Source organism: Nicotiana sylvestris, chromosome 10, assembly GCF_000393655.2.
Source record: "Nicotiana sylvestris chromosome 10, ASM39365v2, whole genome shotgun sequence".
In the NCBI taxonomy this organism is placed as follows: domain Eukaryota; kingdom Viridiplantae; phylum Streptophyta; class Magnoliopsida; order Solanales; family Solanaceae; genus Nicotiana; species Nicotiana sylvestris.
The window spans coordinates 14,109,943-14,126,128 of record NC_091066.1 but is presented as its reverse complement, the minus strand read 5'-3'; the positions used below and the strand labels follow the sequence as shown (position 1 = coordinate 14,126,128).

The 16,186-nt window shown below is 35.4% G+C and overlaps 1 protein-coding gene across 1 annotated transcript; it reads left to right on the top strand.

Annotated features, from left to right (window-relative positions):
* The first annotated feature begins 6,861 nt into the window (after positions 1–6,861).
* LOC138879023 (uncharacterized mitochondrial protein AtMg00810-like) lies at positions 6,862–7,687 on the top strand. Its single transcript, XM_070158596.1, has 2 exons — positions 6,862–6,940; positions 7,128–7,687. Exons 1-2 carry the CDS (start codon positions 6,862–6,864, stop codon positions 7,685–7,687), a joined length of 639 nt encoding a protein of 212 aa, XP_070014697.1.
* Positions 7,688–16,186: the final 8,499 nt, after the last annotated feature.

Here is a 16,186-nt window from a genome sequence, read left to right as displayed (position 1 = left end):
ATGTTGATTGGCGTATCATGTAAAAATAAGCTAGGAATAATAAATAGAACAATTAGCAAACCTAATTCTAATTCACCACTATTTGAGGCTTGGTGCCAATGCAATGATATGGTGATTGCTTGGATTTTGAATAGTTTAGAAGCTGAAATTCGAGAGAGTGTAATGTATACCGAGTCAGCTGCCAAACTATGGAAAGATATAGAAAAGCGTTATGGTCAACCTAATGGATCCAAAGTTTATCAAATTCGCAAATCTCTGTCTTCCATCTCTCAAGGAAACTCAAACATTGCTGCCTATTTCTCTAGAATCAAGAAATTATGGGACGAACTAGCCTACTCCATCACCTATCCTAATTGTGTGTGTGGGTGTAAAGAAGCATTTCAGAAATTGGAGGAGGATCAGAAATTGCACCAGTTTTTAATGGGGTTGAATAACACTTACACTATCATCAGGAGGAATATTCTAGCAATGAAACCTCTTCTAGACATTGATACTGCATATTCTATGCTACTCAATGATGAAAATCACTATGAGGCTCAATCTTCAGCACCTTCCTTTTCTTCTAAGACTGCCTCTTTCTCAACAAATGTTCAGAAATCATATCTTGGACCTGCTAATGCTGCAATGCAAAGGCCCTACCAGTAGAAGGTTGTTTTTGAATCCAAAAGGCCTAATTTGGTCTACAAGTATTGTAGAAAACCTAGCCACACCATAGAAAAATGCTACAAACTGCATGGCTACCCTAATGGTGTCCTCCTAACAGTTCAATGAAATAAATTCAAGAAGACTGCAGCTTATGCTCATGTATCAGATTCTCAGAGTGCAGTTACTCTTGATGCTCCTATACCTGATGGTCTTTCTGAGCAGTCTACCAACAATAATCATGGCTTTACAAAGGAGCAATATGAACATCTGCTGAACTTGTTTCATCAAACCAAGATCTCACCACAAGACACTACCATTTCTAGATCTGCCAATTTTGCAGGTTTGGTGCACTGTCTTGATGTTAGAAACTGTTGTGTTTTTACTTGCAATGTGTCTAGATTAGAAGGTGATCCTTGGATAATAGATTCTAGTGCAACAAATCATATGACACCTAACAAATCTCTCTTAATCAACCTGAAACCCCTAGTAATTCCTTACTTAGTGATCCTACCAAATGGTTATAGGGTTAAGGTGACTTGTTCAGGATCCTTACCTCTGTCTAGTCATATAATTCTACATTATGTCTTATTTGTGCCTTCTTTTCAATATAACCTGATTTCTTTACATCAACTTCTTTTACAATTGACTTATAGAGCTCTTTTTTCATCCTATGATTGTGTTTTACAGGGCCCTTCTCTGAAGAGGCTTCTGGTTCTTGGTAAAATCTCCAATGGGCTATACCTCTTCCAGGCTGATTCTTTCCTACCTTGCATTTCTGCTACTTCAGTTGGTGATGTTGTTTCTACTGTTTCTGTTACTTCAGTTACTTGTCCATATGATTCTATTTCCACAAACACTGTAAATACCATTGAAGCTAATAAAATTATTTCTACTGGTATGCAACCTGCTCCTCCTGCTTTTGATTTTGATATGTTTTGCCATCTCAGACTTGGTCATATGCCTTTTAATAAAATGAAATTAATTTCTCATATTAAAGATAAGTTGTCCAAGAAACAGTCTTTTGTTTGTAATATTTGCCCTATGGCCAAGAAGCAAAGGCTTTCTTTCCCTGATAGTTCTATTAAAACCACCAGCCCTTTTCAACTTGTTCATATAGATTTATGGGGCCCTTATCATACTCAAACCTACAATGATTTCAGATATTTTCTTACAATTGTAGATGATTTTTCAAGGGCCACTTGGACTCATTTACTTTCTACTAAGTCAAATGCCTTCACCCTTTTGAAATCCTTCATAATTTTTGTTCAAGATCAATTCAACTCTTCTATTAAGACACTTAGGTCTGACAATGCATTTGAGTTGGAGTCTAGTGCTGAAGCTGTTTCATTTTTTTCCTCCCAGGGTATTATACATCATACTTCTTGTCCACACACTCCACAAACAAAATGGAGTTGTGGAAAGGAAGCATAAACATTTGTTAAAGACTGCTAGATCTCTCTTGTTTTAATCTAAGTTGCCTCTCAAGTACTGGGGGGAGTGTCTTCTCACTGATACTTACCTTAAAACACCTTATGAATTATTGTATGGTCAGCTTCCTTCTTATTCTCACCTTAAAGTTTTTGGTTGTCTATGCTTTGCTGTTGTTCCTAAGCCTTATAGGGACAAATTTCAATCAAGGACTATTACTTGTGTTTTTCTTGGCTATAGTATGACTAAGAAGGCATACAAGGTGCTCAACTTGACCAAGCATAATGTATTTTTTTCTAGAGATGTTATTTTTCAGGAGTCTGTCTTTCCTTATATTATTTCCTCTCCTCCTACTTTCTTTCCTCCTTCCACCTCTACTTATGCTGATTATTCTGTTTCTCATACTGTTTCTACTTCTTCTCCTGTTTATCCTACTATCCCTACTTCTTCTACTTCCCCTTCTGGTGATCCTCCTGTTTCTTTAAGGAGGTCCTCCAGACCTCATAACCCTCCATCACACCTAAAAGATTATGTTTGCACAAATGGGTCTGCTTCTAAGGACTCTAATTCTACTTCTGATGCTTGCTTATTTGAACCTCAATTTTACCATCAAGCTGTGTCTAAATCTGCTTGGCAGGCTGCTATGTTGGCTAAATTTCAGGCTTTAGAGGCCAATAATACTTGGACTATAGTTCCTTTACCTTCTGGTAAAAAGGCTATTTCTTCTAAATGGGTTTATAAGGTTAAACAAAAGGCGGATGGTAGTATAGAAAGATACAAAGCTAGACTTGTCATAAGGGGGGATACTCAACAAGAGGGGATTGATTTTACTGAAACATTTTCTCCTGTTGTCGAACTTACCACTATTAGGTGTTTGCTCAGTCTTGCTATTAAGAAACATTGGACACCATGAAGATACCTCTGGGCCTCCAGGTTGTTTCATCTGATTCTTCCGTTCCTCTAGTGTGGAAACTTAACAAATCTTTGTATGGCCTTTAACAAGCTTCAAGGCAGTGGTATGCAAAGCTCTCATCTGCTCTTCAGTCAAAGGGGTACATTCCTAGTAAAAATGATTATTCTTTGTTTACTAAACTGGTTGATGGCTCCCTCACTATTGTAGCTGTTTATGTTGATGACATTTTGTTGACTGGTGATGATCATGCTGAAATTTCTGCCTTGAAACAATTTTTGGATGATCAATTCCGGATCAAAGACCTGGGGGAAGCCCACTATTTCTTAGGTTTGCAGCTTATTAAGCATCCTAATGGTCTGGTGGTCACTCAACAGAAGTTTCTTTTGGATTTACTTTCTGAATTTCATTGCCTCCATGTTAGTTATGTTGTTTACCCTTTGGACATACATTCTAAATTGGCTGCTTATTCTGGAGACTTGCTTCCAGACCCTTCCTTATATAGAAAATTAATTGGCAAGTTGAATTATCTTCAACATAATCGGCCTGACATTTATTACAGTGTTCACCACCTTAGTCAGTTCATGTCCAAACCCAGAGTACCCCATTTTGAAGCTGGCCTACATGTGTTGAGATATTTAGTGGGTACATCTGAGTTGGGTTTGTTGTTCAACGACTCCTCTTCTTTTGAATTGACTGGCTATTGTGACTCTGACTGGGCCAGTTGTTCTTCCTCCAGGAAGTCTGTTAGTGGTTTTGTGTTGTTATTAGGAGGTGTCCTATTTCCTAGAAGTCCAAGAAGCAGGCTACTATTTCCCTCTCTTCAGTTGAAGCTGAGTACAGAGCTCTAAGACATCTAGTTGCTGAAATTGTTTGGCTGGTCAGGCTGCTGGGTGAGTTTGACATTTCTTCCCTCACTCCTGTTCTGGTGTTCTGTGACAAATCGCTCTGCTATCCATATTGCTCACAATCCTGTGTTTCATGAGCGCACTAAACATATAGAGATCGACTGTCATTTTGTGCATGAAAAGCTTCAGTCTGGCCTCATTACTCCACATGTTGTTTCTACCACTTCCCAGCTGGCTGATGTTTTCACTAAAGCGCTGCCTGGTGTTTCTCATTACTCTTTCCTCTCCAAACTTGGCCTGGTTCCCCATTCTAGCTTGCGGGGGGGGGGTGTTGGACCACAAGATTATTATACATCTTCCATTTCAGCCCAAATCAAAGACACATGCCCACTGGCCCATAATGACAACAACCCGGAAGACTCTATTAGTTAGTCATATTTATACTTGTAACATTGTTTTAGCAATAGCCATTCTTTTACACACATAGCATTTTTTACCTTGTATATATATATATATATATAGTGGTAAGTTGTTTTGTAAAGTTTTCAGAGAACTCAGTTTATTTCTCTCAATAAAAATTCCCCTTTCGATCTCTCTCAGAACTAGGGTTCTGATTCGTTCTCTTCTCAAATTGCTTCATTTACTTGATTGTAACAGTCGCACAAAGGAAAACTGATATAAAATCATAGGATATCCTGAAGATTTTAAAGGAAAGGAGAAGCTTAACAATAGAAACTTTGGTGGACAGCCTCGTAGAGGTAATGGAAATTTGGAGGACAGTTTGGAAATCAATAATCTATTAGTGTTATGAATAATTTATATGGAAATGTTGGAACTGCTGATGTTTAGTCCCAAAACTCTTCAACAAATGCTGATTTACGGACTACCCTGGCTGGAAAAGGACCATACTTTATTAAGGATCAATATGAACAAATCCTAGGACTGGTAAGCAAAGACAACACTGATTCCCAAGCTAATATGATAGGTATTGCTACTTGCTTAATGACTAGTAGTTTTGCAAATGAATAGATTGTCGACTCAGGTGCTACCCATCACATAGCAGCAACTAAAAATCTATTGAAAGATGGAGCTCATGCTAGGAAGGTTTCTAAGGATAGTATACATCGGCCTACATGAGATAAGGTTATAGTCTCGTGTGTTGGTGAATCCTGTTTATTTGGAACTGAGCCCATTAGTGATGTGTTGTTCATACCTGACTTCAAATTCAACTTCTTGTTAGTGTCCAAGTTAACCAGGCAGCTCTCATGTTCAGTCAATTTCTTCCGTGATTTGTTTTGTTTTAGGACCTTTAAAGTGGCAAGATGAATGGGTTTGGTAAGGAGAATGTTGGACTGTACATCTTGATCGAAGCAATTGAAAAAAATAAGGTCAAGACTCATAGGCTAGTTATTGCAATGAATGGAGAGGATGGCAGACTATGGCATATGAGGCTTGGACACCCCTCACCAACTGCTATGAAGAGTATGAACTTAGAGAGTGTTGTAAATAATGAAGTGTTGAATAAATGTCCTGTTTGTCCACTAGCTAAGCAAGCTAGACTAGTGTTTCCTACTAGCAATTCCAGAACTGATTTACCTTTTTCTCTTGTTCATATGGACCTTTGGGCCCCTTATAAGGTTGCCACCTTTGATGAGAAATACTACTTCTTGACTATTGTAGATAATTTCAGTCGTTATACATGGATTCATCTACTACAGCTTAAATCAGAAGTCATTGTTGCTATTTAGAAATTTCTCTTGATGATAAATAATCACTTTAGGACTATGGTGAAGATAATAAGATATGATAGTGGAACGGATTTTTTTAATTCTCTGTGTAAATCACTCTTGCAAGATCTAGGTGTAATACATCAGAGTAGTTGAACACATACTCCACAACAAAATGGTGTTATGGAGAGGAAACATAGATATATATTAGAGGTAGCAAGAGCTTCAAAATTTCAATCCAAAATGCCCATTAAGTACTAGGGCATTTGTGTTACAACTACTGTGTATTTGATCAATAGGCTACCATCTGTAGCTATCAAAGGAAAGAGTCCCTATGAAGTGTTATACTTTAAATATCCATCTTTGAAACACTTGAGGGTAATAGGGTGCTTATGTTATGCAACGACTGTACCCAAAGGTGATAAATTTGCTGCAATAGCTAGACTTGCAGTTCTTATGGGTTATTCTGAGAGATAGAAGGGTTATCTACTACTAAAATTGGATAGCAAACAATTTTTTGTAAGTAGGGATGTGGTTTTCAAAGAATCAGAATTTCCTTTTGCTGCAAGTTTAGACACAGATCAATCCTGGTTCGTTGATATGCCTGATAATGTACAAAGTCAGGAAGTGCAAGAAGTGCAAATACCTACCACAACACTCACACACCTGATATAGTTGATGACCTTGAACCTGAAGAATCAGAGTCACTGAAGGTGCTAAACTTGAACAAGTCACAGCATCACCAGAGGAGACAACACGAGAGATGACACCACAAGTAGCAGGAACAACACTAACACCACCAGCAATTGTCGGAAGGTCTACTAAGGAGTCCAAAGAGCCTATTTGGTTGAAAGACTACATAGCACTAAGAAAAGCTTCCAAAAGATATCATTTGGCAAATTATCTCTCCTTTAATAATATTACTCCACCTTACTGCAGTTACTTGTCTAAATTTTCCATCCAGGTGGAACCACAGACTTTCAGGCAAACACACAAAGACACTAGATAGATTCAAGTTATGCAACAAGAAATCCAAGCTCTAGAGGACAATCACACTTAGGAAGTTGTTGATTTACCTGTAGGAAAAAATACTGTGGGTTCTAAGTGGGTATACAAGATCAAATATCATGCCAATGGAGAGGTTGAAAAGTTCAAAGCTAAGTTGGTTGCCAAGGGGTACAGTCAGCAAAATGGTCTTGACTATCATGATACTTTCTCCCCTGTAGCCAAGATGGTCAAAGTAAGGTTTGTGATATACTAGCAGTATCCAGAGGTTGGTATCTGTATCAAATGGATGTATATAATGCTTTCTTGCAAGGTGATCTCTATGAAGAAGTATACATGGAACTACCTGAAGGTTTTAGAAGACAGGGGAGCTGAAGGTTTGCAAGTTACTCAAATCCCTATATAAGCTTAAGCAAGCCTATAAGCAATGGAACATCAAATTGACATAGGCTTAGCTTGAAGCAGGATTTGCTCAGAGTAGTCATAACTATTCCTTATTTACCTTGAAGAAAAAGGGTGGTATAGTGGTGATTTTGGTGTATGTAGATGATCTGCTCATTACAGGTAGTAATGCAAACTTGATCATTGAAGCCAAGCATGCGCTCCATCAGAAATTCAAGCTAAAGGATTTAGGGGAACTCAAATACTTCTTGGGCATTGAGGTCCTTAGATCAAAATCTAGCATCATATTAAATCGAAGAAAATATGTACTTGAGCTAATCTCTGATATCGGCCTCAGTGGAGCCAAACCTGTAATCACTCCTATGGAAACCAATCTGAGGTTAACCACAGTGGAGTTTGACAAGGCCACTGACATTATGGGAGATGTAGCAATGCAGGACCCTACTTTGTACCGAAAGCTGATTGGCAAGCTTATGTATGTTACAATTACAAGGCCAGACATAAGTTATGTTATTCAAACCTTGAACCAATTCATGCAACATCCTAAGAGATCACACTGGGAAGTTGCACTTCGAGTGGTCAGATACTTAAAAAATGCTCCAAGTCAAGGTGTGTGGCTGAAAGCTGGGGCTGCAACTGAGTTAAGTTGTTGGTGTGATTCAGACTGGGCAGCATGCTCAAATACCCGCAGATCAGTCACAGGTTATGCAATCAAATTTTGAGAATCTTTGATATCTTGGAAGTCCAAAAAACAACAAACAGTGTCCAGAAGTTCTGCTGAAGCTAAGTATTGAAGCATGGCTTCAGCTGTAGCGGAAGTGACTTGGTTGCTTGGTTTGTTCAAGGAGCTCGGAGTGGCCATTAAGGCTACTATTACAGTGTTCAGTGGCAACAAGTCTGCTATACAAATAGCAACTAATCCCATCTTCTATGTATAGAAATTGATTGTGATTTCATTCGAGACAAGATCAAAGATAGTGTTGTTAAGACAGTCTATGTGAACACTTGCGACCAATTAGCTGACTTGCTCACTAAAGGGTTATGTCAAGCTCAACACCTATATCTTCTAGGCAAGCTTGGTGTGCTGAACATTTTTGCACCCTTCAGTTTGAGGGGGAGAATTATGACTTGTATTGTTAGTTAGTTAATCTGTATTTGTACGTATTGTTAGTTAGTTAATATGCTTTTGTACTAATAGTTTCTTAGTCAATAGTTGGTTAGCAGTTAGTAGTTAGGGTGATGTGGCAGTGTCTTATTGATTAAGTTAATTAGTGAGTTAGTTAGTGGAGCTTTGTATATAATCACCTACACTGCAGCTAATGAAATGAAGCACTCATTCTATCAGAAAATGCTCTCTTCTTCTTCTCTCTAGAAGCTTCTTCTATTAGAGGACTTGTCGAGCTTAAGATTTCAAGTGCAGATTAGCACTGTTTTTGGCAAGCTACAGCAAATACTTTTGTCAAAAAAATAGAATTTTGCAGTTAAAACGAAGAGAACTAGGTCTTATTTAAACTTTAGGACTCATAAACCTTGGGCAAAATAATCTACAATCGTAGAGCACAGAAAAGATCAATTAAGGAGTAATTACAAATAGTAGATTTCATGGATACATCATGGAAATACGAAGATAATGAAGAGTGGACATTTTAGACAGGAGCTTTAACGAGCTAATTAGTTTGAATGTTCAAAGGTTTCAAGCCAAATGTAGAACAGGAAGAGAGAAGAAGAAGTAAGAAAACTCAACCAAAAGAAAAGGATGTGTCTCTCATTTTCATATAGATATACTCCCTCCCTTTTAATTTATGTGAACCTATTTCTTTTTTAATCTCTGTCAAAAATAATGACTCCATTTTATATTTAAAAATAATTAACCTTTATACAATAATTTATAGTCACACAAAATATTTGTGACTCATTTTATACCACAAATTTAAAAGTCTTTTTTTTTGTTAAACTCTTTGCCTAATCAAATAAGTTACCTAAATTAAAACGAATGGAGTTTATTTTGACTTTAATTTGTAGGTGTTAACAAACAATTGATAAGTGTTTACCACCCCTCATCTCCCCTTTTTTTTAAAAAAAAGTTTTTCACTTTTCTTTATTTGATTGTCTTTTTCTTGTTAATTGTATTTTCTACGCCAAAATGAGATTCATGCACATTAGCCCTAAGCCCCCAACTCCCTATTATATTTTCTCGTCATATCATTACAAACTACTACCATTGATAGATCAACAAGTGAAATCGGCTTAAAAATTGGACCCTTTCTTATTAGGGGAAATTACCTCAGTCCATAAGTAAGTACAAAAATTAGTCAATTCATAAAATATTACCAATATTAGTCAATTACCTATTTGTAACCAGAAAAATATTAAATTTTTGTTTCTTTTAAGTGGGTATTGTTGAAGTAGATTGGATACATCTAAAAGAGTTTAAATCTCAATTTTGGGATGATTTGGTAGAGTTTTTAAGGTGGTTTGAATTGAAAATTCAAAGTATAAGATGAACATAAAAAAAGATAATATATATATCATATTTGTATCAAATGTGTATCACATGTATATCCATGTATACCTGTGTGTGAGATATGCGTGATACATGTTCGATACATGTGTCGCAGAAAAAAAAAATTGAACTTGATTTTAACTACAAATTTTCAGTCCAAATCACCTCCAATATTCCTCAAAATTTGTATATTATCTCATCTATATGTTTTCAATGAATTTCAGCAATACCCATTGAAAAAGATCCATTTTTGCTATATATATATATATATATATATATATATATATATATATATATATATATATATTATAAAAGCATGAATAAAATATTGGATTGCAAAAATAACTTTTTAAAATTAAGCATAATAGCTCATAATAAAAGGACATAATCGAATTCTAGACATTAATCTTTTAATCCTATTAGTTTTAGGACATAATACTACACATTAGGAATCCTAGCTACATGATTACTTTTAGGAATCTCATTAGTATAATTATTTTTGAAAATAGATATTAGCCTTGTAATCCTATTACTTTTTGGATATACTTCTTAAAAAATTTCTATTACTAATTTAATTTGAAAACGTATTATATTGTCTCAAATTATTTAAAAACAGGAGAGCCTATATCTATACTATCTATCTATCTATATCTATATTATTATAAAAGCACGAATGTTCTACGCTAAATGTTGAATGACAAAAATATCTCTAAAATATTGATTGACTTTTATACCCTTCAAAACTAAATTATGTTCTTTTATATAAATAATTTCATATTGGATAAAACTGTAAAAACTTAAATTTAACTATACCTAATATTTATTTAATACTTTAAAAGTATAATTTGCAATGGAGTGTGGTTAAAGAATTAGAGATCGCCAAGTAAACTTCTTGCTGAGTGTTTTCAATTTGAATAGGAATTCGATACCTACGTTCTTGTCCGTGTGTGTGTTGGTATTGATTTTTTTGAATATATAATGTTGTTATTGTATTGTATGGATGTCTAGGTTAGTACGATCTTACTAATTAATATAAGACATGAAGTGTCAAACCATGATTAATTCTCATTTCATATTCTTACGAGTTGGTATCCACAATTTTACTTTTCTTGGTATTATAAAAGCATGGATATTAAAACATGAAATATTGAACGATAAAAATATTTCTGAAGCATTGACGAACGTTTATGCTCTTCGAAAGATAGTATTTCTTTAGTGAAGCAAATTAATGTTGGATATAATTTTAATTTTTAAAATATTACTCAATATCTAGGACTTTAATTCATGAACTAAGTTAGATTAAAATTTTGGTGAAACAGATATTTTTTTTTTTTGGACTTAATTTGACGTTCTAAACACTAAGTTAACTTTGACTAGAACTAGAATACATAATAAAGAATTATAGCTAAGACAGGAATTACTTGAACATAATTATTTCATATTAGATAATAATAAGAGATCCAAAAGTATCCAAAGGATAATTTCCACTACTATGCGTGGGTGCAGAGGCAGGACTTTTGGTTGAGAAAACAAAGTCTTCTCAATAATAATGCAAGCAACTCAATATTTGATATCTCCATTACTTTTCTATGATGACTCTTGAGTTATATTCCCACATTATGTTTGTTCTATTGTTTTTCTATTCATCCAAATTAGTAACCTTGTTTAACTTTTTTTGCTATGGTGGTCGAGCATTGAAGATTATATTAATGATAAAAGAAAAATTATTTTGTCTTATTCCACATATATTATCTATGGCAGAAGTGTATTAACGTTGTTTTCTTTTTCTTTTAACTTGAGTATCTGACGTAAGTATAATATAATATTGATTTATCAGATCTTTTTCCTTAGTGTTGTTTGGTTTAAAAATAAAAAGATAAGTACTTTTAACTTAGAAGTTCTATTTTATACAAATTTGATAGTAGTAATAAAAGGGTAACGAAAGAGTACATGATAATGAATTTCTTGTAAATGTGACCGTCTTTGATTCAAATGGTTAGGAAGGAGGTCTTTATGTAGTTGAGATCTATGCTCCTTGGAATGCTAATGAGCGCATAAGATTTGTTCTATCATATTCATATATGCAATTCTTTTGGACATAAATTCTCTTATTTTTCTCAAAATTATTTCTCTCTGAATATATGTCTCTCTACTAACAATTTTAATTTCTTCGTCTTCGATTAATCCTCATTTGCACTTCAGACACTATCCCCTAAAAACTCTTCCAGATACCCAAATACAATGATGGAAATATCATGGTCATCTTCAATTTTTCTAACTTTTAATTATAAGTGTAATTTTTTCTAATTTCTAATTATAAGTGTGTCTCTGAGCCGAAAGTCTCCCGAAAACAGTCTTTCTACCCCTCTCTGGGGTAGGGGTAAGGTCTGCATACACTTTACCCTCCCCAGACCCCACTGATGGGATTTTACTGAGTTGTTGTTGTTTCTAATTATAAGTGTGTGTGTGTATATGGTGTATGTGTAAATTGTGTATCAATTGTGAGAATGAAATTATTGAATTTTAACAACTATGTTTAGAATATCTATGCAGTTGATATCTTGGTCATCTTCATTTTTTATACGATTTGTAATATTTGACACTAGATACTCGTGCAACGCATTGGTATTTCATTACTTTGTTTGCTACCTCATCCATGAAATTTCCTTTACGTCTTGTATCTAGTGTTGCTAATCATGCTTAAAAAATGTGGAAGGAGATCTTTGCGTGTGATTCTTGGAGAGAAAGAATCCTTATTTATTTGGATTTAATTTTTGTATCTGCTTGGCTATTTTTGGTAAGTCTATGATTAATGGCTAGAGGCATGTAAGTTAAGACTTGTTGGGATATTTCCATAAGATTCCCTTTTTATTACTCACTTCATCTCAATTTTTGGGAAGGTGTCGGACTTCGAGAGTGCAATTTTTCATATGCCTTTTAAATATTTTGAATTATTAATTATTTTAAATTATAATACTTTTTACATAGTTTCATACATAAATTTTTCTCAAAAAATTAAAGATTCTATGTTCAAATTCACAGTCAAAATTAAAAAGTTTGAATCTTGATAAACAAAAAGTGCCACAGAAATTTGGATAGAGTATATATTAATTCTATTTTTTAATGGTTCGGATTAGTTCTCTACCTTTCATAATCTGACTTAAGGTATTGCAAGAAATATAAAAACAATGTAACTAATTTAACATTTAATACTGGGACCGTTAGTAACATGAATTTAATCTAGTAGTGCCCCTTTAGTAGATCGTCGCTCCGGGCTTGTCCAATGCAATTTACATCTCATGTGTAGTATGCGTGTTATTGCACAGTAAGCAAGTTACCTAGGTAGTGACGATGGGTTTCCTGGGAATTTTCCAAAAAAATATAAATCATCCAAAAAAGTCTATGCTACTTTTAGATTATAAGAGAGATCTCTTAGATACTCCGTTACACTAGGAGGCAGAACTCAATCTCTTTTTTTTTTTCAAAACCCTAAACCCTTCCCTGCCGCTTCCTGTCTGTTACATATAACTCAGTTATATTACTACTCCATCTTATTCATATTAGATGAGGTACTTTCCTTTTTAGTCTGTTCCAAAACAAATGACACATTTCTAAATTTGAAAATAATTTTACTTTAGACTCTTCATTTTACCCATTTACCCTTAACGAGAAACTTTTATAGTCACATAAATGTCATGGCCCCACAAACATTTTACCCCTTAAGCTTTTAAAATCACAAATTTCAAAAGTCTTCTTCTTTTTTCTTAAACTCCGTGCCGAGTCAAACTACCTCATCAACTGAGGGAGTAGTATATTAGTTGCACTAAACCCTGGGGTTATTTTACAAAAGAAATCGTTCGCTTCAAGCACAAAAATAGCATAGGGCAGATCTACCCAACAAAATCACTATCACTATTCTCGCAAAATTACCAGTGAGATCTCTTTTAAGATTCAAAATTGTTTCACAACAATGGATTTCTTGGATTTCACATCCTGAATCCGAGCTCTCAAAACAACGACAAGGAAGAGCAGGAGCAATTTTGGATAGCGGACACTCGTTTCACTTGATAAATCAACCCTCTGAAGAAGAAAAAGATGAATCCAAGAAGGTAATAGTTGACGTCCAAACTCTTGAGAATCCTTTATTGGAAAGCCGTATTTACAAGAATAAGTATTTAGAGCCATGTCTAAGATTGTTGGGTTCTGTTGTGGAACGGGATAGTTCAGAAAATGAAATTGGGAAACTTGGTTACTGATCGGAAAAGAGGCTAATCGCAAAATAGTTTAGTATATTAGCACTTAAGTCCCTTGAGTTTTATTTGTTTAGAGTTTTATCCTAGTAGTGTAGCTTTCATCTTTAAAAGACATGTGTCCATTCTTATCCCTTTGTATCTGTTAGCATAGTACCACCTCTTTTCATTTCTCATTGGTTGTCCAGGTGGTCACAACTGTAGGACCTTTACCTTATTTAGCCCAGCAGCATCCTTGTAAAAATCCATTGAAGAATGAAAAATCTTATTTAATATTTTTACTTAAATTCTGCAAATTTTCCTTTTATGTTCTTTCTTAGCTAAATCACTACAATTGGTATCTAGAGCCAGGCTTTCCCAGTGACTTTCTGGTAAGTCATGGTGGAGTCACACAAGGATAAAGCTCCCGATGATGGTTGGAAAAAAATTGAAAATCAGCTCCAAGTATATATTAATGAATCTCAAAAACGGATGGAAATGCTTGAACAGAATCAAGCTTGTTTACATGCAGAGGCCACAAAAAGACAAGTAGAGAACAATCGTAGACTTGACACTTTGTTGGGCCGTCTAGAGATAGAACAAAGATCGGAATCAATGGCTTTAGGGAGATCCGTTGCAGCTTTGTCCATGGGTGATTCAACAATAGAAAGAGGAGAAGCTTCGGTAACTGGAATGCACAGACCCTCTCTTTCACCAATGAGACCAAATTTTTCACAAACGGGAAGGAATTTGTCTCTAGCTGCCGCTCCCTTCAATCCTATGGTTTCTGCTACGACACCCATTACACAATTTGGGCCTTCAACATTTTATAGTTCAGGACCTTCTTTGTACCCTCCAACACCACTTTCACTCACTCAACCACCAAGAACTACCAGTTTTTCATCTATACCAATTTCTTTGGCTAACCCTGTTTTTAACACAAGTATTCCAATGAACATCACTCAAGTTAACTCCTCCTCAACCCAAATACCTGTCACCACTACCCTCCTACCACCTCTAGCTTATCAGGCCATTATGAATAGTTCATTGGTGCAACCCAATAGTCAACATAATTTACAGCCCACTACCCAAATTTTCAGCCCTTTTAAAAGCCCAAAAGTTAAGCTAAGTTTTCCTAATTTTGACTATGACAACCCGCGAGGTTGGATAAGACGATGTGAGAAGCACTTTGAACTGTATCAAATTGAGGCTACTGAAAAAATGAGTTATGTGGCTTTCCATGTCAAAGAAAAGATCGATATGTGGTTTGATGTGTATATGATGGAACATGGGGGGGGTTGTAACATGGGAAACTTTTTGTTTGAATGTTTGCCGAAGGTATGGTAACATTAGACCTTTGGACATTGTGGTTGAATTTAATAGGCTACAACAACGGACAGATGTTGAAGGCTATTTTAACAAGTTTGAAGACCTACGTTTTTACTTGTTATTAATTAATCCTACTTTTAATGAAGCCTATTTTGTGTATTGTTTTATTGGAGGATTAAAACCTGATTTGGAGTCTATGGTAAGAGTATCTAATCCTCAGACAATGATAGATGCTTTAGAAGTGGCCAAATTACATGAAAAGACCTTGACAGTCATCTACAAAAATATTCAACCACCAAAGATTTCCATAACTCAGCCCAAAATAACTTTTCCCCCAATCCCCAAAGCAATCATTGGCCTAAGCCCAAAAAACTTACCACTCATTGTAACCCGTAATCCAGCAACTTCACAAAATAACCCTTCCTTGGAAACATTACGTGAAAAGAAGTTGTGTTACAAGTGTCACGACAAATATTTTCCTGGGCATCAATGCAAGGTGAAAGCCCTTAATTCTATAGAGAGTACTGAAGAAACAACAATATTTGAGGAAGGGGAAAGTTCTGGAGTTATGGAGGAACAAAAATTTGAAGTAAATGATGAAGAGGCTGTGGTAAATGCAATGGAGGAATGCGAAGAAGAAGCTTGGATTAACATGTTGGATGGCCCAGATAGAGGCCCAAACACCATTAAGATTCCAGGAATACTGCAAAATGAACCCATAATTGTGTTGGTGGACTCGGAGGCAACACATAGTTTCTTAGACCCCCAACTGGCAGAAAAATTGAAACTAGTCATGGATCTAATGGTTAGGCCCATGAAGGTTAGGGTAGCCAATGGAGGGATTATGTGGAGTAAGATTTCTTGCCCTAACGTAATCTGGCAAATGCAAGGTGAAGTCTTCAAATTTGATTTGTGATTAATGAAGGTTGGAGGTTGTGATATGGTGTTAGGAATGGATTGGATTGACATGATAGCACCCATGGCTATAAATACTAAGCCTCATAGTGTGTCTTTCATGAAAGGTAGTCGAATGGTGACATTGGTTGGATATCCAGATTCACAATCCATGGCTAAAATGGATTCAAGGTTAGTTTATGGGATGCTTAACAGAGCTGGTTGTAATTGGGTGGCTCAAACATGTTACTTGGAATCAGTAGAAC

Excerpts from the sequence above, each read along its gene's own strand:
- LOC138879023 (XM_070158596.1), top strand. The coding sequence starts at position 6,862 with ATGCTTTCTTGCAAGGTGATCTCTATGAAGAAGTATACATGGAACTAC. Across the intron at positions 6,941-7,127 it reads AGAAGACAGGGGAGCTGAAG|GTAGTAATGCAAACTTGATC; the intron begins GTTTGCAAGTTA and ends TGCTCATTACAG.